The sequence below is a fragment of the Panthera pardus genome, unplaced genomic scaffold (genome assembly GCF_024362965.1).
Source record: "Panthera pardus isolate Hobbes unplaced genomic scaffold, ASM2436296v1 HiC_scaffold_21, whole genome shotgun sequence".
Classification (NCBI taxonomy): Eukaryota; Metazoa; Chordata; class Mammalia; order Carnivora; family Felidae; genus Panthera; species Panthera pardus.
This window is the reverse complement of record NW_026526777.1, coordinates 39,501,303-39,525,151: the sequence shown is the minus strand read 5'-3', so window position 1 is coordinate 39,525,151 and position 23,849 is coordinate 39,501,303. Positions and strand designations below refer to the sequence as shown.

The 23,849-nt window shown below is 42.7% G+C and overlaps 1 protein-coding gene across 7 annotated transcripts in view; it reads right to left on the bottom strand.

The window, feature by feature from the left end:
• Positions 1-706: 706 nt before the first annotated feature.
• The window catches only part of PROX1 (prospero homeobox 1), a 52,137-nt gene continuing 28,994 nt past the window's right edge, over positions 707-23,849 (bottom strand). For 6 of the 7 annotated variants that reach the window (XM_019428421.2, XM_019428427.2, XM_019428437.2 and 3 more), the window contains one exon: positions 707-6,385. In XM_019428421.2, coding sequence (XP_019283966.1) covers positions 6,197-6,385 — 189 coding nt within the window. In that variant the 3' untranslated portion in view covers positions 707-6,196. The remainder of the gene's footprint in view (positions 6,386-23,849) is intronic. The other variant, XM_019428472.2, reaches the window with a different exon arrangement.

Below are 23,849 nucleotides of genomic sequence, written 5' to 3'. Positions count from 1 at the left end.
GAAAATTTACATTAGTACTTAGTTCTGAGTCCAACCAGAGCAGAAACAATACGAGCTCTCGTTCCACTTATTTCAGTGACATATTTGCCATTCTTTGACTTTAGGGAACATGTCCCCTTGTTCTGAGAATCGTCAGACATTTGCAGTTGGTGAATTAAATTGAGCTCCCAACATTGTTTTGAGCCAAAGCTTTTATCATTTAAAAATTTTGAGGGCTAAGCAAAGTTAAATCTGTGAGAATAGATAGATTTAAAAAGAGATCTAATCAATTACTACAATAGTCTCAAGTCAAAAAATCATTGCTAGGAGTCGTGTGCATTCATGTGAGGCTTGTGTAATTAAGCATTTTAATAAAAGCAAAGCTCCATAATTGATATTAGTCACAACTTGCCTGTTGTCCTCCAATGAGACGCAGGTCCAAAAGTTAAATGTCACATGTTTAAAAACCAAATCAGGGGTGCCTGGGTGGCTCAGTTGGTTGAGCATCCGACTTCGGCTCAGGTCGTGATCTCATGGTTTGTGGGTTCGAGCCCCGCATCAGGTTCTGTGCTGACAGCTCAGAGCCTGGAGCCTGGTTCGGATTCTGCGTCTCCCTCTCTCTCTGCCCCTCCCCTGCTCACACTCTGTCAATCTCTCTCTCTCTCAAAAAAAAAAAAAAAAAAAAAAAAAAAAACATTAAAAAATTAAAAAAAAAATCAAACGGCACTGAGCTTGTAATGTATATTTTATTTTGCACAAGCTTGCATATATACTGCACATACATTCAGTTTAAGAGAAGATGAAAGGCACACAAGGCAATTGGACTACTGTATCCTTTAAGTGGTACAAAGCAAAAGGTAAAAGTTTGGAGAGTATACAAAAGCTTAAAACACACAAAGTAAAACCCCCTACCCACCCACCCCCCAACAACTTTTTTCTGTTTTAAAATTTAGTAGCTGCCAAACTAAATTTTTGTACTTTTACTTTAAAATCAATTGTCTACTGCACCTTTTTATTTTCTTTTTAATATGGACAGGGAGTCTCATTTTTTTTATCATATCAATTAATATTACAGTACATCCTTGGTAATACAAAATTGTACACCTTCATCAAATAAATTAGGATAAATTAAACCAATAAATTATGCAAAGTCTTCAGAACAATAGACAACAACAAAAATCCACAATTGAAATTGCCTCTAGCTAAAAAAAAAAAATCAAAAATTGACTTTATCAGTTCAGTTATTGTACTATATTCAAATCAAAGGGTCTTTATTACAAAAAAAAAAGAGCTTAATAATGCTATTTACAACATATTGCTAAATAATAGAAAGGCAGTGTTTTGTCACGGTTTATACTATATACATATGAAAAATGGCTGGGACGACATTGGGAGAAACTATGACCTTGGATTTTTCTAGGTAGCTCTGAGACCAACCCCAAATACGTTGTTGTTCTAATTCTAATTTTGAAGTGGTAATATGCAATTTCAAAATGCCTTTTCCTCCCACGTAGAGGATTCAAATATTTTTAAAATACAGAATGAATGCATTTTCACAAAAGAGGGCCAGTCTGTTTGCCTTTTCCGCTCACGTTTGTGCATTTTAGGGGGTATCCGATTTGAGAGAGGGCTCAGTTGAATGACTCAAAGTCCAGAGGCTTCCAGATCCTGTTATATTCTTAGAAGGATAATTATAAGAAGATGCAAAGGTTAAATGCCAGTTTTGATCCCAGCTCTGAATATGAACATTTTAGCTTTAGTTTTTTAAGATGGTTTACAACCAACAGATCGACAGAAAACAAAACTGCATTTCCTTCAACATAACATTTAAGTGCAATACAGTAACTGCTTACTCATATAAATCAGTTACATTCTTTTAAGGGGAGCTTTTTGAAAACAATGCTTCTTGTAATTTGCAAACACAGAGTTTTGTACCAGAAGGAAACATTTGTACTATTCACACCAATGAATATTCTATAATATACATGGCAAAGAGATTTTGCTCTGTCCTCACATGTACAGCTTTCAGGGAGTCTGTAAACCACTTTTTCTTTGATGAATTTATGATTGCTTCTGAGGGACAGCCTATTTTTAAAGCCCCCACATCTTTAGCTTTCTGACTTAGTATTAACCTGTGTGTGTGTGTGTGTGTGTGTGTGTGTGTGTGTGTGTGTGTGTGTGTGTTGGGGGTTACTTACTGTTTTCATGTACATAAAAAGAAATTTCATAAATTTACAGAAACTGCATTACCCTTGCCCTTGACATCTGATGAAAGAGACTGTTATCTTTTAAAAGTAGAGAGCAGGATTTTCAAGAATGCTTTCAACTGTCTATACAGTCACTGTAGTGTTCCTAATAAATTCAACAGATGTTGTGAGAATGTAGTTATTTATTAAAATCTCATGTCTTACGTAACCACAGCCATGAGGTTAAATATTTACATTGCTTTATAAAAGTTCCCCTCTTGCTTTAGTGTTTTTGTTTTGCTTTTTTTGTTGTTTTTTACAATTTTTAAAAATGATATTCACCCACATCCCTAGCACAGCAACAAAGATTCTGCAAACATAAAACACTTTAATTAAATAATACTCGGAGGCACAAAGCAAACTTCAGGAATATGTGGGTGAACGTTTCCTTAAATAATTACTACATCCTACCATCTTCCAAGTGGTTTTACCATTTAATGTGAAACGTCCTCCTTAAACAGCCAGAGATACAGTAAGAATTAAATGTTTTGTTGTTGCAAATAGAACATTCTTTTCACAAAACGTAACAAATGTCTAAAATAGGTCCTTAAATCTAGATAGGAAAAGGTAAGCTTTCCACCTCACACGCATATATATATGTATATTTTTACATGTGTGTATATGTGTGCATGTGTTTATGTTTACCCACCCGCACACACATATATAGCACATGGTATGAAATATTGCTTCTATACTACTTTTCATTAGGCTAAGAAAACACAAGATTTGCACCACAGTTACAAAAAATTGGCTTCTACAAGAATTTTCAAAACTCGGATGCTGCTCAAACAATTGAAGAAAAAATAATTTGCGGTATCAAACTGTTCTAAAAATTCTCTTCTTCAAAAACGTATTCTCCCGCTTTGTTTTAAAAAGACACAAAATATGCATAGCTATCAACGTTATGTCAAACAGCCAGAAAAAAAATCTAGTGTTTATTGCAGCTGTAGTAATTGGAAATAAAGTCAAAAAAGATGAAATCGAAAGCCACAGAAGGCACAAGAACAATTGTACTTGTGGGAAAAAACTGGTATTTTTGAAGGATTTTTAAAAATCCCCCCGCTGGTGCATTTTAGGTCTAGGCACAGACTATAACCTCAAGTGTATATGCAAAAATAATTTCGGGTTAGCAGAAAATAACTGGAAATGTGGTATTTCAACATGCACTTTAGACTTTTTTTCCTATGTAAACTGTCCCTCATCCTTCACCCTCCCACCTTCGTAGAAAGTTAACTTTCTCCCAAGTAGCCAATTTTTTTCACTTGGTGAGAGTTGAGCTGAGATTTGAAAGATGGTGATTTAAAACAAACAAACAAACAAAAACAAAAACAGAAAAGAAAAACCCCAAAATTGTTAAATAGGAGTTGTGAGAGACAGGCTTTTGTCACTTTCCAATGCACTGGGAGGCACAAGATTTTATGATCGTAAAAGAGGAAAAACCACCTAAAAACAAAAGTGATCGAGTTCTGTTTTCAGAACAAAGAGATGAGTTTATCCTCAAGCAATTTCTACTCTGAAATAATTTCTACGCCTCAGTGAACATTGAGCGGATGTTATCATAGATAAGCACAATCAACATTGGTTGTGAACACACACTTTTGCTTAATTTGTCTATTTAAATTAGAAAGGCAGGGGAAAATAATACTAAAGATCCAAATGAGTCTGGAATCAATACTGAATTTGCCCCAGATCAGAAGATACTTGCAGTCTGTCTACATAGGTGAATACACTACGGTTTTGCCTTCTACCTTGCAAATGGCAACACACAATGTTGATACGGATTATATGGAACAGCAAAGACCCGGGTGTGTAATGACGTGAACAATGAATTCATACTCTTTCACATGAAGGAAGGCAAAAGAGTGTGACCACAAGTTGAGATTGCTTCCCTACTTTGTGCCGATTCGATTTTCTTTTCTTTTCTTTTTTTTTTTTTTTTTTGGTTTGCATTTTATTCCAATGTAATGATTATCCGAACACGTTTTTTTTTCCACCCCCAGGCAAAGCCGGAACAAGAACAAATTGGATCTGATGGCTCTGTGTGCGTCATGTAGGGGGACACGAGTCGGATGATGCATTTGGCTGTGGGGTGCAGAGTGAAGCCAGGGGCGCTCCTGCCTGTGTTGCTGCACTCCGTCCACACTGTGTGAGCCTGTTAGCCTCCTGAATGATGCAGGGGCATCATACGACTGTGCCGTTTAATTTAAAGTCAGCAGGTTTTAAGTTTTTGTGCTGACAATAATTGCCTCCATACATTCCTGTCCATCAGCAGAATTTATAAATGATGTTAAATTGCGGCGATTGGGTCAGCTAGTTAGTCACATGGGCCAACCTGCGTTTCTCCAAAGTCAAAGGTGGTTTTTATAAAAATTAAGGAAAAATGGTATTTGTGTTCTCTATAATCTAAATACCAGGTTTGTTCCTGTGTCATTTTAAGTGCGTATCAAATGACTTACGGAGGGGGGGCGGGGAGGGGGGCTTAGAAAAGCCTGTTAGGATGAACAAGGAATTCTTACTGCATCTGTACACAAAACCCATCTGAAAAAACAAGCGTGAATGCCATACGACTTTTTAAAAGCAAGCATGGGACACTGTACACCTTTGAAAAACTGGAAAAAAATAGAAAAAGGAAAAAGAGGAGAACCATTGAAGAAAGCATGAAATAGCAGCTAGCTTTCTTATGTATGCTGAAATTGTGTCTTTTGGGTTAACCCCAAACCTTCCTATGCCATCCATACACTGTTCGCACATTTTGGTCAGTACTAGCTTCTGAATTAGAAGAGACTTTATCAGTTGCTTTAAAATGTTGTACCTAAAATGAAGAAACACTTAATTAGACTGTCACCGCTCTGAATATCCATCAGGGTACTGTGGAATTGTATATGAAAATGGGTCATTCTCACACGTGCTCCTCTCCAGAGGTGAAGATCAAGTCAGCCAACAAGGTTCTAATGCAGGCAGGAATTGTACGGGTCAACTTGGGATGTCCTTTATTCCTTACTACAGAAAGGTATTCGGAAAATAGTGTTTTCTTGAAAAGCGTGTTAAATATTCAGCAGAAATTATAATCCTTCGAAGCACACCAACAAAGTTGAGCAAAGAGTACATTTGAAACGTATGCGCCTCTTAATATCTGAAGTAAGACAATAGAAAATGATGCTCTAGGGTTTTTTTTCTCTATGAAGAATGATATATACTCGCTGATGATGAAGAGCCTGTTGTAAAATTTAGAGAGGTAATTTGAACACCATGTACAAATTCCTAGTCTCATCATGAAAGAGTCAGTTTTGTGTAAAATTGCTTTGCCTTCGTAAGAAACTGGCCCTAGCTTGGGCTCTTTGCCACTTTTCCTTGGAAAAGCTTGATAGTGATTATTTTTCTTTTTGAAATTTGGCCTTTCGGGGTAACTTTTGAAAAGTGAGCTGTTTACCTGCCGCTGGCATTGTTTTTCAACGTGTGATAAAAAGCTACGTACGGAGTTCCAACCAAACAAAATATTTAAGTTTATGTAGTGGTCTCGTTGAGTTTTCTGGCCTTCTTAGCAGTAAAAACAAGAGACACCCCACCGTTTGGAGAGCGGTCCTGTGTCACGGGTCTCCCTCCACCAACTGCCATTTGCGATAAACCATCAATCAAGCAGAGGCACCTTTGAAATGCCTTTCCTTGCTAATATAGATTTTACACACATCAACATTCTTTTTCCCTGAAAATTAACCCTATTTTTAAGTCTCCAAATGTTAAGGGCTTTGGGCAAAAGTAAACTAAAGACAGAAGGAAAAATAACCATCCCCTTGCGATGGAAAACGAAAGGAAATGAGCGAAAGATGATAAGGGGGAATTACCAGCTGATTTCATAACACATCCATGCCTCCCATACACATATATATGAAATCAAAATCTAGAGACGTACAACGTGGACATCCAAAGGGGACTGCTACTATTCATACATTCGAAAAGAGTTGTTGAAATTTCTACTCATGAAGCAGCTCTTGTAGGCAGTTCGGGGATTTGAAAATCTCGGGGACTTCACTATCCAGCTTGCAGATGACCTTGTATATGGCCTTCTTCCAGGAAGGATCAACATCTTTGCCTGCGATAATGGCATTGAAAAACTCTCGTAATGTGATCTGCGCAACTTCCAGGAATCTCTCTGGAACCTGCTGATACAAGGAGACAATGGCATTAATAAAGTTTTCAGTTTCAAGTCTCCAGTTCTTCAAAGGAAACTGAGCTAAGTTCTTTCTTTCAGGAAGGGGCTTACACGGCACCTGCATTTGCTAAAAATGGCCGGCCTCTATTCTCTTATGTAAATTTGTTATATATAGTAGCATTGTAATGTGGGGTTGACAGCTTTGCGAAGTTTTAGAAAGGGACTCGTGCAAAGGATCCACGCAGACATACTGACAAACTAGGGTCCCCTTCTGAATATCTGGGTGAGAAAAGGGGACACGCACTGTTGGGTTCCTGTTTACGCACTTCGTAAACAGGTGTATTCCAGGTGCAAGTTTCCAGCTAATCTTTCAGAACTTCAATCCTATTTCTCTTTGATTCCCATTATGAAAACAAAACGTGTTCCCAAAAGCAGGGTAAGAAATAATTGGCCTTTGATAGAAACGAACCCCCCTGGAAAGGAAGAAAACCTAGAATTTGTTTCCTGCATAAGTGGAGGGTTATTGACTCACCTGCTAAATTGGATACGAGAGTAATATGCATCACAAAGTACTCTGCATACAGAAAGGAATGAGATAATAACACTAACACTGAATCTCCAAATACAAAGTTTTAGTGACTCCTAAAATTCTACATCAGAAAGTACTTTCCTTTGAGATTAGAATTGTCCCACAACAGTGATTTATGCAGCTGATAATAGTAACGAAAGCTAACATTTTTGGGGTGCTCGTTACGTGTCAGGCGCTGTGTTGTGTACTGACTGTGAATGATGCCATTCAATTCTCCCAACATCTCTATAAGGTGTCATTATCCTCTTTTTACAGTGGAGAAAACTGAGGCTCAGAGAGATCAAGGTAATTTTTCAAAGCCCTTATACTCTAAGATAAACATTCTCCAAATGTTCTTTTCAGAACCCCTATTTGTTTATCCTTTTCTTCCAGAGTAACTTAATAGAAATGTGCATGGGTGTGTGTGCCCGTGTTCTTAATTGTTTATTTAATAGTCTGACCTCTTGTCCAAGAAAACGGTAGCTATTGATGTACTTAGTATTCTTTGTCAGTTACTCAAGGTAAAGCATCCACACCAAGATAAAGGATTTGCAGAACCATTCGGTGAACTCATAATTTTCCAAGTACACACTGACACTCAGTAGATTTCTTTTAGTGGGGGTACTTATACGTTAGCAATGTTTTATCTAATAGCAAGAGCAGATATATGAGGAAGTAAATGCACTGTAGTTGTATGTGTGGACAAGTCTGTCCACACATACATAAGAAGTGAAAGATTTTCATCTCAGTTCACGTATGCCTCTTAACCAAAGTCCAAGGGAGGTAGTGTCATGTTGAACATATATGATCTCTTCCTCCCCACCTTTTCTCAATTTGTACAATAGACCATTTTAAAATGAGAGTAACTATTAAAGATAACTAAAATGATCACCAGGCATCCCCGTTTGATACATTTAAAATTGGACAAAGAAGTTCCAGTGGTCAGTCACTCGTCTTCTGTAAAGGAAACGAGTAATTCCCCAGAAAAAGAAGGGACCCCATCTGGGGTCTATCAGAGTCTAGAAAAAGTGAAAATTTTGAGTATCCCCTTCCAAAGACATATACACTGGCCAGTTTCTCAGGACATAGCTCCCCCAGATCATCCAAATACCGCCCTATCCTCCATGGATGTACAAACTCATACACCCAATGGCCATTCCCCGATGAGAATTCATCTGGATTTTCTACAGAACGTTGGCGATTTCTCCCCAAAACCCCCAAAGATACATTTGTATTTGTGGAACAGGAAGAGCCTGGAGGAGAGATTAGCTCTCCAACTCACCTTGCACTAAATAAAAAGTCATTAAGCAGCCTTTTGGAGTACTCTCCTCTCTTCCCTCAAAGATAATCCTTCACATTTTATCAGATGGGCATTTCTGAGGGAGGGAATCTGGCTGGAGAACAGCGAGGCAGTACAACTACACACTCTTAACTACTTGGTTTGGGAGCTGTTAGCCAAATGCTACAGAAACATAATCATAGGCATTTATTAAAATAAACATTTCAAGAAGTGTGGTTTTCCCGGCCATTGGCAACAGAGGCATGACAAAGATCTATGTTCCTCCAACACTTGGGAGACTCAGCATAGCATGAGAGCTGTAAAGGACAGTGGGTATGTCCTTTACAGATGAAGTCAGAGAAGGCCAGAAGCCCCTCCACACCAAGAGCCCCACAGGAGGGCTGGGGCACTGGGGGCCAAGGGAGCAGAGGTATTGCTGGAGATCGTCAGAGGACAGAGATCCATCTAGAACAGCATCAGCACTACAGGAGGGAGGGAAGCGTAGTTCTAGAGTTTGCCTGAGAACAAATCAAAGGAACTTCTCTGGGGGGGCATGTGGATTCCACTCTATCGTTATCATCCGCCATGCGTGTTAATGGTTTTTAGTGGGTTTTATCTTGTTTGAAACATTCATTTCTTTTGGTAGCCATCTTGGGCTGTCCTCTCCCATCTTTTGTATTTACGCCTTGTGGTGTTTAAGTAATGAATTTATCACAAGATATCTTTAGGTAAAGAGCCATGGTTTCTATTCTTTGTCTCCCCCATAATGCTTAGTCTTTCATATTGAGAACTTGCCTTCTACTTTAATCCACATTACTCTAGAATCACACTTACCTTCTCCCTCAATATTTAAAAAAAAAAAGAATTTTTAAAATAACGATGAAGAAAGATAGCATTTAAAGAGTTGGACTAGATCTCAAAACTCATTTTCTAGACAAAGAAACGAGACTCTACAAGATGACTAAATTATGAGAGGGGACTCATGTGAAATAACATGTCCAGGTGTCTTATCATTAAACCATGCTGGCTCCTTCTTAATGCCTTTTCAGTAACTTCTATTTAGATGAGGCATCAAAACCTTGACAAGCTGTGGATCTGTGACTGAGAAAAATCACGAAGAGCTGGTAACTTCAAAATAAATGTGAATGGTACAAAGGATTTCCAGGGGGAGACTTGGGTTATTAGTTTATGTTTGAGAAGGGATGAATACTTTTGGAACAAATGGAATGGTTTGCTAATTTAGTGCTTACTTTGAAGCAATAACTCCTACGACGGATTGGGCTGGTTTAAAACAGTTGATAATGAGAAATCCTCTAATACTAGAGCAATGAATCTTTTTTGGTGGCTCCAGAGAGGTAAACTGATGAGTAACAACTGATCTTTTGAGGGAGTGGTCAAGGAGTTCCATCCACAGGTAGAAATACCACCCATGAGAGAAGAGACCTTTACCTTTCTGCTTCAAAACTTTCCCCAGCTCCATTTAACAGAGTAAGAGGGGGGTCCTTTCTGACTTGGGGGGGACTATCTTAGAATTCAGGCTTAGGAGAATGATGTTGCCATATTTTTCTGTACCTCTTCACACCTAATGGATTTCCAATCACTAACAAACATCTGCAGAAAATCCCTTAGTGACAAGTAATCCCTTATCTAGGTTTCTTTTAATAGAACCCAACAATCTGCAGAATGAACCCCAGAGTCTCTCCTCAGCATCAGGTGGTAACAGTCAATCAAGCCCCTGGAATGCAAGACAATGCAGGCTGCTGGGAGGGGGGAGGGAAGGCCATGCCTTTGGACATGCCACAGGGGAAAAACAAAAGGCTTCCAAAGACTCTGGCTGCAACTCCGAGGCTATTGTGAGAGCTGCTGGTGCCGAGTGTTCTTCAGGAGAGGAGAATGGAAAGTTTGCCTGATACAAAGGCATCCCAATATAGGAACCTCACCCCAAATGGTCTTGCCTCTCCTTGCCTTGATATTTGGAGGAGAATATAATTGCGAGGAGGTACTTGAAGGCACTTATAAATTTGAAGGGGGCTGGCTACCAGCATCTACCAATTTCATCACAATTGTTTGTACTTGAGTCTCCTCAGAGCAAACAAGGGCCTTATGGGCTTTGATGAAATGGGGAAATCGGGAGGATGTTTTCCAACCTGCTCCAGCTGTGCCCGGGCTGCGCGTGCGCGCACACGCGCACACAGGCGCACGCACTCACGCGTACGCACGGTATGTTGGGTGAACGGCTGTTTTGCTGGGTGGTGGTTGTTGTTGTTTTTTTTTTTTTTTCCTTTCTCGGAGTGAGTGGCAAAGACACATTTTCCCCCTGTCTTCCTCCTCCTCTTCCCAGTTGCTTTACCTTCAAGGATGATTTGTTTTATTAAACTGACTGTCCCTAGCCTCTGCAGTACATAATAAAAGCCTGACAGAGCAGGCTGCCTGCCTTCTGTGTCCTGCAGACACTCATCATAAGTGTCAGGACATACCAAGGTTAGTGGTCACTGCAAGTGTGCTCGCTGGCCCAAACCTTGCCAAACGCTCTTGGCAGCTGAATGAATGTCACAGAGAATAGAAAGGGAATTACAAAGGTTAAAAAGAAGACAGCCTCTCCTATTTTCTGGAGACAAGAGAAGCTGATTTTTCACACCTCTGAAATATCCCCAAGCTCATCCCTTGGCCTTTTGCAGGGGACCTGAGCCTGGTCCCTCGCACAGCTCCCCACGGATGCCTCTCCATCCTTGATCCCCTTTAAAAATCGGTCCACTGGCCTAATTTCAGCAGTGAGATGATCTGCGCTGAAACGGACAGAAAACAAACCAGGCATGGTGCTCTCTCCCCAGCCCCTCCCCCATGACCAAAGGCTCAAATGGCTTATCAAGGTTATCAATAGATCACAATCTTATCAAGGGAGATCATCTTTTCAACTATTTTTTTTTTTTTTTTTCCCAAACTTACTCTGACTGGGAAATGTAAAAGGAAACCTATGCATGGGCAGGAGTATTTAAGGGATGGAAAAGTAAAATCCTGGCTAGTATTTTGGTGAATTAGTTTGTGTGTGGGTTTTCTTTCTTCTTCCTCCTCCATTTTTTTTTTTTTTAATACTATAAAAGGGCAATAAAATGCTGACTGTAAGAAGACAATGTCAAGGAGAAAAGGGTACTGGTATTTTGGATACTCTTCACTGCTCGCCTTGGAGAGAGAGTTATTCTTGTCACAAACCCTTTTGTCTGCATCTGCTGACTGCTTGCCTGTAGCCAGCAGCATACTTTAACTGTTTTGTCACCTCCTAACATCACATGCATCAGCTGTTGGGCTTTTGTTACGGGTATTGTAGAACTAATCCACTGTGGCTGTTCTACTGTGCAGTAAATAAAACAGAAACGGGCTTCTCAGACAATTCTGCATGAATATTTCAGATGGCTTTACAACTCCAATTCACAAAATCAAATAAATAAATAACTCCCCCAGCCTCTACCCGCACAGAAACAAAACCCCTCAAACTAGACCCAGATGCCTCCAAGTCAACCGCATTGAAGACACTGACTTGAGCCTTCAAGCAATTGTTTCAGTGAAGTTGAAAGAATAGTGCTCTCTACACTTGAACACCGCGGTATTCATACTTGTTATTAGCGTTAAACACATCTAATTCCAAAAGCTGGGTAAGCAGCTTTGGAAATCTGGAGAGCCACTTCTCTCCTTGGGCTTTGTATAAAACTTAAAAAAAAAAAAAAAAGTAATGCCATCAGAAATACATAGTTAGAGTTGCCTTGTCAAACCCCTTTCATTGTTTCCAACTGCATTTTCTTCCCTCCCACTTATCAAAGGGGTCAAAGGAAGATGCTTGTGTATCTAGTTCATCCCAAGAGCCTTTCCAAAATGTTTAACCTGGGTAGGAGCACAAAAGGAAAATCGAACTTCGGGCTGGGATTTACATCATGAGTTCTCTTATAGTATAAACAATACGCTAATCATACACAGCGAGGCATTTTCTAGATGACTTCTAAGTGTCTTTGGAGAAGCTACAAAGAGAAAGGGTCTCTGCACACACACGCACATGTGCACACACACACAGACCCTAGGAAAGAAGACAAAGTTGAAGTACTTTCCCGAGCATTCATTCACCCTGGTGTGCACATGATTCCTCTAAACAAACTCTCCCATCCCCGCTGTTTGTTAAGTAAATATTGATCAAGGAGAGACATAGCTCCTGACGGCAGTGGCACAAGCTGGGGACTTAAACTGCAGACAGAGTGGACTTAAATGGATAAACTCAGATGCTTTAGTTACTCCTCACAGAGATTACCAGATGAAAAGGCAAGAACAGATACGTTATGGCTGCTCCTCTCCGCTGTCTTGTTCGTACTGAATTTTTCTGTCAGAGGCAGAGGAGGAAACCCGGAGCTTTGAAATGTGGTTACAGGACGCTGTTACTAAGGGTCTCCCCTGCAGTCGTGCACGCGTTTATCCTGTGTGTATGACCGGGGACTAACTGGGCCCGAAGGAAGACAGGGTGCAGGATGCTGCCCAGGGTGCATTGTGGGATTGTGTCCCAAAGCCCTGTCATGGTGGGGAAGCATTAGGTTGGAAAGCAAACACGAATGTGCTTTGGAGAGCATAAAATACCACCCAGATGTAAGGTGGTGCTTCGAACCTTTAAGGAAGAATCCAATAACTGGGAAGAGTTCCACTGTGATTAATAAATGTGCGCAAAGCAGTGTTTTGAAAGATGCCTTGAGGATGTTTGCTTGAGTAATTTTACTGGCCGAGTCAACAAGTTGACAAAGTTGCTCTGCATTTCCTAAGTTTTTTTCCAGTCATGTCACGATTGTGACTTGAGTCCCTATCAGGAGCTGCGGGGCCCTGGGTGCTTCCCTGGGGAGGCCAGGTTTTAAATCGTCTCTAGAGATTAGGTTTTGTACCTTAATTAATCACTGAGCACCACGGTCAAAGAACAAGGTGTCGTATTTAGAATTCCCACCAAATGGCTACGCGGTGTTTAAATTTTACGAGGTCGCTCACACCTATGTTTGGAAGGCCTGGCGTTATCTGGGGAGCACTGGTCGAGAAGCCACTTGCCTACGTCTGCTGGGTTATACCTGATGAGGCAAAGGAAGGTTCTATGGCAGCAACCAGGCTTCAGACTAAAGTCTCTTTCACTCTGATGTTCCAAGTGGCGTTCATCTTTCAGGGAACTTACAGGATTGGATCAGCGTGATCATGCAGTTTTAGGCCTATGAGTGGGATCACTTCCTAGTAACATGTTTTGCTACTTAAATATGTGAAGAGTAAATGCTTATAGGAAGTGGCTATAGTTCAAGGCTGTCCTTAAAAAAAAAAAACCCAAAAAACAATAAAACAAAAACACCCCCCCATGTTTCCTCTAAGCAAAGGAACACATAGCAATAACAGTCTGTATCATATTTTTTTTTTTTACAAACCTTCAAAAGAACAATGTTCTGTTGAGCAAAATTCAGTAGCATTCTGTAAACATTAATTTAAGGAAATCAATAGACTCAGTGAGCTAAAGCCATATTGCAAGATAAACTGGCCAGAGTGCCACTTTGTCAAATAGATTTTCGTTTTCTCGGCTAGATAAAGACAGTTTCAAAACGGGGCAAACGTGTTGCAACCAAGGTTTGAAAAGTATGTGGCCTTCAAACAGTCTGCTTGTTCCTACTGCAAAGCTGGACAAACATACTTTAAAAATGATAAGATGGCTTAGAATTGATGTGGCTTTCCAATTTTATGGACAGTAGATTTCTTGGTTGTCTCCCAGGCAAAAAGTAAAACAAAATCCCATGCGTTCTGAACACAAAAAATTGTACTTGGGAGAAAGGGTTAAACTGTCTTGAGAAAGGGAGCTTTGGGGGCAGTGTCAGTTGGTGCTTGACTTTAAAAAAGAAAGGAAGAAAGAAATCTTTATTCATGCTGACCTGATGGGCAACAGGCCTTCTTGCCAAAATCCAAAAGCCAAACTCTCTGGTGGGTTTGGGATCAGAGGTTTCAGCTGGTGGGAGCCGCTCCAGTTCTGTGCTCGCCATGCAATGTCATGTTAATGCGCGAGGGGTGGGGGTGGGGATGGACACCAGGGCCCCCAGGTTTCTCCAGGCCAGCCTGAAAGAGCGGCAGGGATCGTCGGAAAAAGTGGCAAAAGGAAAGCATGTCTCTCCGTCTGTCACTGCGGCAGGGACGGACACTGAGCCTGTGGCAGGACACTTCCAAGTTAAACCGCCTGCCATCCTCCAGTGCCATACCAGTCTGTACACCTGCCAGCGGAGGGGCAAAAAAGATGGCACGTGGTAGAAATGGCCCACTGGAGGGAATGCAATAAAAAGAAGGAACAGTCACGTGGAAACTGCGAGGAGGGAGGTTAAGGGCCCGCCTTGAGTGGACAAGGGAACTCCACGAAAAAGCATCATGCGTGGGCTTTGGTCTGTAGCGTGGGCAGTGGGGGGCGACTCCAGGCTATCACCCTCACGCGGACCTCTCTGACAGCAGCCTGAAGGAAGCACAGAGGCATGCCCTGAGTCTTTTCTTGGTTTCCTCACCTGACTTGAGTCTTTCTCTTTTCAAAGTGCTCTTTACAATATACAGAATGCACCATAAAATGTCTACACCCTTAAGATGTTGATGACATCTGTACGGATACAAACAGCGTACGATTATCAACGCATGTGCTAGGATGGAGCCTTTTGAGCAGTTGTGACTTCCGGTGATAAAAAAAAAAGAATGTCTTAACATCTATTCTACCTGTTAACGATTTGTGTGTACTTCTTAAACGGTGTAAGCATTCCATCGATAATGCGTAGAGATGTCAAGATAAATACAACCATCTCTCCCCTATCCCAAGGAAAGGAGGTACTATATAATAAGCTCTTATGGTAGAGTTTAGAAGAAACTCTTTGACACTGGCAACAATTGTTCTGAGGGGCCGAAATGTGGTTCACCGAATATGATTAAAATGGCCTGGAAGTCTTGGTGATGTACATGTCAGGTAACACAATGATTGTCACGTCATTTCTGGCGACGGAGTAAATTCTCCTTCCTTCCCAAACTCTGCACATGTTTCAAAGAGTGATTCCATGTTTTAACAAACAAAACAAACAAATGAATAAAACTCGCCAAAAAGAAAATCAGGGGCAAAGTATTAAAAACTAAAGTCTAATACTTTCCCCAGTCTCCGCACCCCCCAGACACTATGAAAAGACTCTTAGACCTTAACAACAATTGGAAGCCTTCTGCTGGAATAATGCGTCTGGCAGGCTCTTCAGGTAAGAGCTCGAGCAAGACTATTTCGTCAAAGAATCAGAGGGTTTGGGGACCCCAGGACTAGGAGAGAGTCCATATTCTCCAAAAGAGTGAAACAACCTGAGCCAGCCGTTGGCAATCTTTCTCTGAAAAGGGCTAGAGAGTAAACACATAAGCTTTGTGGGCCACATTCTGTCTCCGTTGCACGTTCTTCTTCTTGTTTACAACTTTTTAAAAATATAAAAACCATTCTGAGCTTGGAGTCATAAAAGACAGGCCTCGGGCCAGATCTGGCCCATCCGCCACTAGTCTGCCAACCTCTGCTCTTAGCCAAACTTGAGGGCTAACCCTTCTCCTGAATGCGCCTTCATTCTTCACTAATCCTGTGTGCCTCACTGGATCAGCACACTCCTTGTTCTCGCTGGGTAGCTGGGATTGATTCACCCAAATTCAACCTGCAAAGTCACGCCATTCCGCAGATGCGCTGAAGGCTGCCCGTGTCTATGGGATCAGAGCTAAACCACGCCCAGAGATGGTCAAGGACCGGGAAGACTTGAGTCTTGCTCTGCCTTGATGGGGAGCTTCTCGTGAGGAACTTTCCTGCCAGTAAATATTCAATCGTACGAGACGGAGGGATCTGTACCTCCTTCACAACACATCAAATGAATCAGCTCGATGCTTAGATTAAAAAAAACAAAACAAAACAAAAAACACAAAAATAAGCAGCGTACCAGTCACCGTGCAGTGTTAACTAACTTCCCTTCAAGGCAGCCCCACAAATTATGTGCCACTGGCGTCTGAGTTCAAGACGGGCTGATAGTGCTTAAAGTTTAACTTTTGCTACAATTACTGGGTGAGGTGGTAAGATAAATAGGGCCAAGCTTGGTGCCATTCTTGGACGGGAGATTATCCAAAAACAACAAGACATAAACTCTCCAATATTGCACAAAAGGAAGCTGGGGCACAGATAATCCACAGTTACTCCTGTTTCGTTCGAGAATGCATTACGTGATTGTTTTCTACGGCAGGTTTATCTTCGTAATTAAGCTTTGCCGAGGCTGACATGGAAACTGGTCTGCGTTGCCCTGTATTCCTGCTGATGGAGCATGTGAGGGAGGAGCCCAAGGAGAAACTGTTAGGAAGCAGAGTTCAGGCAGGACGATGAGAACAGCACCACTCACCGCGAGCACCAGGAAAGGCACTGTGAGATGTGGGTGATCATCAAGAGTGCTTCCAAGAACACCGGATCCTGGGAGAGCCTCTCAGTCTGCTAACAATAGAGGATGCGTCCCAAATCATATCCGGGCTGTTCTGAGAAAGGACTGGGATTAAACATCCCAGTCCCATCTTTTGGTTTTGCCCAAAACATCCTTGTTCTGTCAGACAAATTCTATTTTGTGCTTCTAGAGTATTCTGTTGGTCTCTCCTCCACAATTACCCTTTGCAAAACTAAGGATGAGCTGTATTTCAAAGCAACCTGAGGGCTTGTGAATGGCTTTGAAATTCCCTTTTCAAGAAAGGTAAATAGTTTGGAGAAGGGGAGAAACAGATTCCGGAATGGCCCCTGGGGCCCCTGGGAGCCCCCTCCACCCATGTCAACGGCTCACTGGGCTTGAGGTGACATTCACGGTGGGGAGTTTTAGGGTGGTGTCGGGGATTGGCCCTTGCCTTGGCCCTGCTGAAAGGCACTTCCAGGAGTCTACATAAAAATGATCTTGTGTACCTTTAGGTCACATTCAATGATACATCTTGGAAAATCGTCTGTATGTTAAAGGAAATGCAGTGGCCTTGAAACCAAAGCCTCTCATCTTCTTCTACCTACTTCTGGTTATTTCTCGACCGTTAGAACCACTCAAACCCCCACACTTGTTCTCAGTCAACGTTATTGTCACCTTTTATGAAAAGTCACTTGTACAACCAGATTTCACTTTAAAATGTTATGGTAGCCCTCCCCCCCCAAAAAAAAAGAGAAGTTGGGGACTACGACCAGAGGAAGATAAAAAAAAACACTTATCCAAATGACTTGTGTGAAGATTTGCCACCTGTCAACCACACACATGAGCACACACAAAACCCCAGTGGAAAAGACTTTCCTGATGGAGACTGTCACCATGTTGGGCGTCCCTAAAAGAAAAGGTGGTAGTGCCTTTGCAAAAATTACCAGCCGAGCCTAGGAAGGAAGGTAGTTGTCTGAGGGGAGGTGTTGTAGATTAAACAGAGGTTGATGCATATCACAAGTGCCAGCGGTCTGGGTCGATGTCGGGCATACAGGAAGACGTACGGGAACAGGTACACAGACAATCCCTTAGTTGTCCTGTTCTATACCATCTCCCAGAAAACCCACTTGCACGAGGGCCTCAAGGACGAATGTCCTCATTGCTTGGCTGCCCTAGCCGACACAACGAATAAAGTGAGCAGCAAGTCTCACGACTAGTGCCAACTCAGTCAACAAATGTTTATGAATTTAAAAAATTAGTCCCTATAATCTCAGCGAGGGAGCTGCCACGTCTCCAAGGGCACCGCTGAGATTTAGATCTGCGAAGAGGGCCTTGGGAGAACACTGAAATGGGCACCCTAGAGATGTTCGCTGAGATAATTAAGCCACAGCAGAGCCACACGGGGGGAAGTGGCCCCGCATGGACACCATCTGGATTCCTAGGGGCTCCGCAATCACTGCTTAAAGCTTTGCATCATGCCCAGGATTTATTTAGAGAATGCAGAATGTCTTTATTCTAGAATCACAGAACTTCAGAGAGAGAACAAAGCTCCGTGTTTAATCGTATCACTTTACAGGTGAGCAGAGTAGAGCCCAAAATAGACAGGTGTTGCCAGAACTAGACCCTCCGATCCAGGGTTCCCTCCCCCAGACCCCATCACCCCATCGCTGCTCTTCTCATCTAGAACCCATGACTCCAGAATCCTGGAGCTGTGCCAGGCTGGTGTCACCTTTACAGCCACACTTGGGGCAGGAAGAATCACTTTCTCTTTTTAAAACCAGTTTTGCATTGACTCTTTGTCCCAATTCTGATGAGAACTCCCTCTTCCACTCATTTGTTTGTTTGCCTATTTAGGGTCAGCGGGAAATGGCGCAACCGTTGAGCTACTGATAACGGCAACAAGGTAACTTTTACTTGGCTCTGGGAATTAATAAAAGCAAATGCTTATACGCACTTACTTTGGGCTAATATATTCGTGCGTATTCATTTAATTCTCAAGACCACTCGGTGAGATACTTGCTATCATTTCCCCCATTTTATAGATGAGGAGACTGAGGCACAGAGAGCGGGTAAGACATTTGCCAAGGTTTCAGTGCTAGAAAGTGGCAGAGCTGGGTTTTGATCCCAGGAACCGGTTCCAGGATGCAGGCTGTTCGTGAGGCTCTGCTCTATTATAATCAGTTCAGGACCACGGACATGGCAAAGACTCCCCAAAGGATTTCCTTTTTCAGATTTCAAGGTGATGCTTTTATTTATATAAAAAAAACACCTACTTGTAAGTGAACATTTTGTTTCCTGCCTGAGAATAATTTAGAGACCAGAGCTTTCTTGCTGTAGTTATCATTGTTATAGGCTCAAACCCAAGACTAAGGCCATATCTTCCCGATATCAAACACTCTGATACTTTATCAACAAAAACACTGAAAACATCCAGACAGTAGGGCGGATCTGCCCATTTTTCATCTGGCTGGATATGTCCCGTGGACACATTAAGATCTGCCAGAATTCTTGCCAAGCGTCTCATAAATTGGTCTCATGGGATCATTTTAACCAAAAAGTGCTAACTGAGAAGCTACGCAAGAAATCCAACTTCCGAGGATAAACTTTTGGGACAATCAAAGCAAATCGCATTGGGTGTGTGTGAGAGAGTTATCATCACCAAAGCGTGGTGTGGTGGCCCACAGCTGGAATTCTGTCCCCTTGGCCAGTAACTGCACTGTCCCTCACGAAGACACAGTCATGCCAGAAGCGCATTACAGAAGGGCAGCTAAAATGATCAGGGGTGGCCCACGGACTGTATGAGATTAGACTTTTAAAAAGGATTAGAGCCCCTTAATCTGGACAGATGAAGATTAAGAGGGAGGAATGATCAAAGTCTATAAAATCAGAAAGGAAATGGAGAATATGGCTACAGTTCTGTTCACAAATCCCAGGATATTGTAACAAGGGCTATCCCTTTGGAGTTCCAGGAAAATGACTTTCAGAGCCATAAAAAGAAGATACAATTTTCACAGCAGGTAATAAATTTAGAGAATTATCATCCTGAGGAGTGGTATACTCTGAGAATGCAGTTAGGTTTGAAAAAGGCTTAAATAAACCTATGGGTGATAAAACCATAATGAGGTAATAATGGAAGGTTGGGAATGTTCTAGGGACATCCTGAGTCTTTTGAAAACGATTCCATCAATGACAGGTACCAGCCCCTCCTCACAGGCTTCCCGCCTGGGGCTGGGTGGCCTCCTGATGCGACCACCTCTCTTCCCTTCCCTTTGCCAGACAGGTTATTCCTAAAATTCCGAACGGGGCTCCGTGACTGGAAAGATTTCGGACCTGGTACAATATGACAACTCATTCCTTGGAGGGAGTTTTCTTTATTCCTCACCAATGTCTTTGTCCTAGTGTCTGTGATACCCATAAAAATATGAACTTAATCCTGAAAACAAACAAAAAAATCTATGTTTTGCTCAAAGATAGAGACATTAAAACATCTTCTGTTGCAGTGGTTGGGGGGATAAAAACTGGTGAAACTCTCCCCTGGGGAAGCTACTCATTGCATGCTAACACAGACCAATGAATTCAAACTTAAGGGGAAATTAAACGTCCCGATTATGTAGCACCTATCACAGCCCAAGGTATTGAACTCTGAAATTTCCCGCAGTTAATAGAAAAACCCGCACACCTGAACAAATGCCATGGTTCTGTGAAACATACAGAATAAAACTTAAGAGAAAAGCTTTAGCTCCTTTCCCAAAGAGCCAAGTGTTAATCACTTTAAATATCTAATAATAGGTCATTGTTGGGGGCTGGGGAGGTTAGGGCCACGGAAGGAGGCAGGGGACTTCGGTAGGGGGTAGAAAGGGGATGAAGATTCCATTCAGAGAAAGGGAACCTTCAGACAACTGTAACATGCACAGCGAAGCATGAAGAACCTTTTCTGTACTCACGTTTTAGACTGCTTTCTGAAAATTGATAAAATGTGGCAAATGAAGGAACCAAGGGGAGGAAAGGGGTGGGGATGGAGGAGAAAGGCATTCGTCCAATAAGCAATATCTAATAACTCCTAACCCCAACCCTATCTACCTACCGTCACAAAGTGGGGACTGTCCCTAGGCATCTATTCAAATTCCAAGTTTGAAAATGTGAGTCCTCATGTTGGGGAGCCATTCCAAGTCACTGTTCACTTGGGGAACGGAAAAGTAGGAAGGTGGCAAGGGGCGGGGACGGGTTAAGGGGTAGAGTCACCCCGTTTCTCGTTGTAGCCTGCAGAATGATTTGGGCAAGAAAGCTGGGACATCTGGAGTTCAGAAGTCGAGGAAAATGGGGAAGAACCGGGAAGATGAATACATGATCATCAGCTACACAAAAGAACGGAGCAGAAAGAAGCCTGGATTTGGGCACTCGCGTCTGGCAAGGAGGCCAGCAGCAGGGCTAATGAAGCATTTGTGGTGTGGGACGCTTGCCAGCACGACAAAGAAGATGTGCTGGGGCTCTGCACATGTGCCGGGGCCCCCAGAGCAAAATAAGGACATAATCACCATCAGTGTCACAGACCAGACTGTACACAAGGTGACAGGGGAGGGGGGGGGCCTGTAATACACACACAGGGAGGACGCGCCATGGCCCACGGCGGCTGCTGCCCTGAGGCCGGGGACGCAAGCAGTTACCCACCTCTCCGTCTCTAGCTGTCTCTCAAATCCTGAGGTCGGGCTCGGCCCCACCATTGGTGGGTGTTTCCCGTGCAACCCAAGTTACTCCTGACGGGGCAGCAGACAGCTGAAAAGCTGAAGAGAGTGTTAGACTGGTGGAAAAGGGCTGAATAAAGGGAAGCAGAAGGAGGGGGGGGGGAACGGAAGGAGAGAGTTCTGAGGCCAACTCCCTCTGTCTTGTGCCAAGTTCTGTGCTCTCACTTTCGAGAACCTGACCCTGGCCATACCACCTGAGGTACGGTATTATCACGGACGGCCATGTTTTTATGCTGTCAAGAAAAGGCAAGAGAAACGCGGGGGAGCCTGAGGTGGGGGACACAAACCCGCAGCGGAGGGTCCCCCTCGGTGTGAGCGCGAGAGCACCTCGCAGGCAGGAGGAAGCGGCCCCCGCCCATTTGAAATGAGGTCTCTTCAGAGGGCCCGGCACCTGCCTGTGGCTCCCGCTCGCTAAGGTGGGTGTGTTAGTACAGCTGTCTAGCTTTTAAGTGACTTTTGTCAGTTTGAAAGTGAAAGTCTGTTTGAGGAGCTGCTTGAACAATAGCCCAGAGCCCGGAAGAAGAGCTCGCAGCACAAAGGACTTAGACGACACTCGTGTCCCTTTTCACTGCCTCTGATGAAAGATTCATAAGAATAACTTTAATTTTTTATGACCCCCTTTTTGGTATGACTATATTAGTTGTGTCAACTTCCATACACAGGTTCTCTTTAAATACCCAAAGGTCCGTGCTGAAAGTTGTTCAAGGAGCCACGGGGGCAGATTCCTTACGGGTCCCTTCCTCCAGGACAAACCGCTCTGCGAGACACAGAGATTTCCTTTCGAGATGGTTCCCTTCAGCCTCGACATCACTGTGAACACTACCGTGAGGTGATCTGAAAGCTTTCTAATGTGCCAATTCAACCTCTCTTTGGAAGAACAATTATATTTGTTTTTCTTGGCTTCACCCTATTTAGCAGGAACAGAGGTATAATAATCATTAATGGCCCTCCTTTGCCTTTACTTCTCAGATGGCTGTTTCCATGTTGCATCTTTATTTTGTGTCTCAGCCAAAAGCAGGCATTGGCGGGGGTGGGGGCGCGGGGGCACACAGACTGTGCTTGTTTTATGGCACGTTACCAAAGAGCACCCAAGACTGGCTTAAGGCAGTCACTGAAGGTGATACAATAGTTTTGAACCAGAATTATCTACTTTCAAGAACCAAAGTCCTACGCTTCCCCGAAAAGAATGTTTGCGAAAATACCTGATGCTGGCAAATTTACACGGAGAGACTTAAGAGGGATGAGCGAACGAGCACTACATTTTCTGCCCTACGGCTGCAAAGAGAACCAAACAATTACAGTGAAATAAAATCCGGGCAGTGGGAGGAAGATGAGGAAATTTGATTTAAAACACTCTCTGCCGTGTGAAAAGGGATCACCAACTTTCGAACGCGCTTTGGGCTGCTCAATGAGTCTGTTTAATCTCGACGAAATAAACAGGCTCATTTCCAAAAGGCTGTTAGAACTTCTTCAGACGTTTCATTCAGGATGGGCCCAACACAATGCTAACATCCCACCGAAAGATCCGACCACGACCGGCCGCTTGCTCTCTGCAGAGAACTTGCTTCTTTTCTCCTATTGATAACCCTTTGTGGGACGAAGAAAAAGAGCAGAGGCAAGGAGGAGTGAATGTCAGACAATAGCCATCCCTCCACACACTGTCTCTGAACTTCCCTCATCTCTGAAGGACAATTAATTATGAAGGCCTTAGGGGTAGGTCGAAGCAAGGGAAAACGCACTGCCATCTCCGTAACGCGCCTGCCACCTCTGTGTTTGCTAAATGGCTTCTCCTGTTGGGGTACAGCCACCAAGAGAGCCAATAGATCATGGGGGGGGGGGGTGGCGGGGAGGGAGGAAAGCAAAAGATTTTTTTTTGTGTGTGCGTCTGCCCTTGTATAATTCTATTCTCACTGTGAACTCATCCATACACAAAACACAAGGACAATTTTTTTTTTTTTTAAAGAGAGAAAAGCCACAGGGTATGTTGCAGCAGAAACGGCCTCTCAGTGGTGTGTTAAAAAGGATGGTCTTTTCACCAAATCATTTCACAGAGGCAAAACAGACAAACACAAAGGGTTGAGGCTTTTTCTCCGACATTAAATGGAGTAACTGGTAAGGTCAGACATATGATACCTAAAGACATGAATCTGTGAACTCTTGAAGTCAAAAGGCCTCTCTGTGCTGAGGAACAATCTTTCAAAGGAAATAGATCATAGAACTCCACTGAATCCGCTTTAAACTTTATGAAGCAGGAGGAGAAAAAGTTCTAAGTAGGGAAGCTTGACAGAAGAGCCTTGAACTATTTTCTGAAGGAAAGATGAGACCCTCCCTAGGCTGCCACAAAACATTTTTTTTTTCTAAAGGCTCCTCTGAACTTTGATATGTGCCAAGACACTGCCATTGAAAGCTGTATAATTATGTGCTATCGC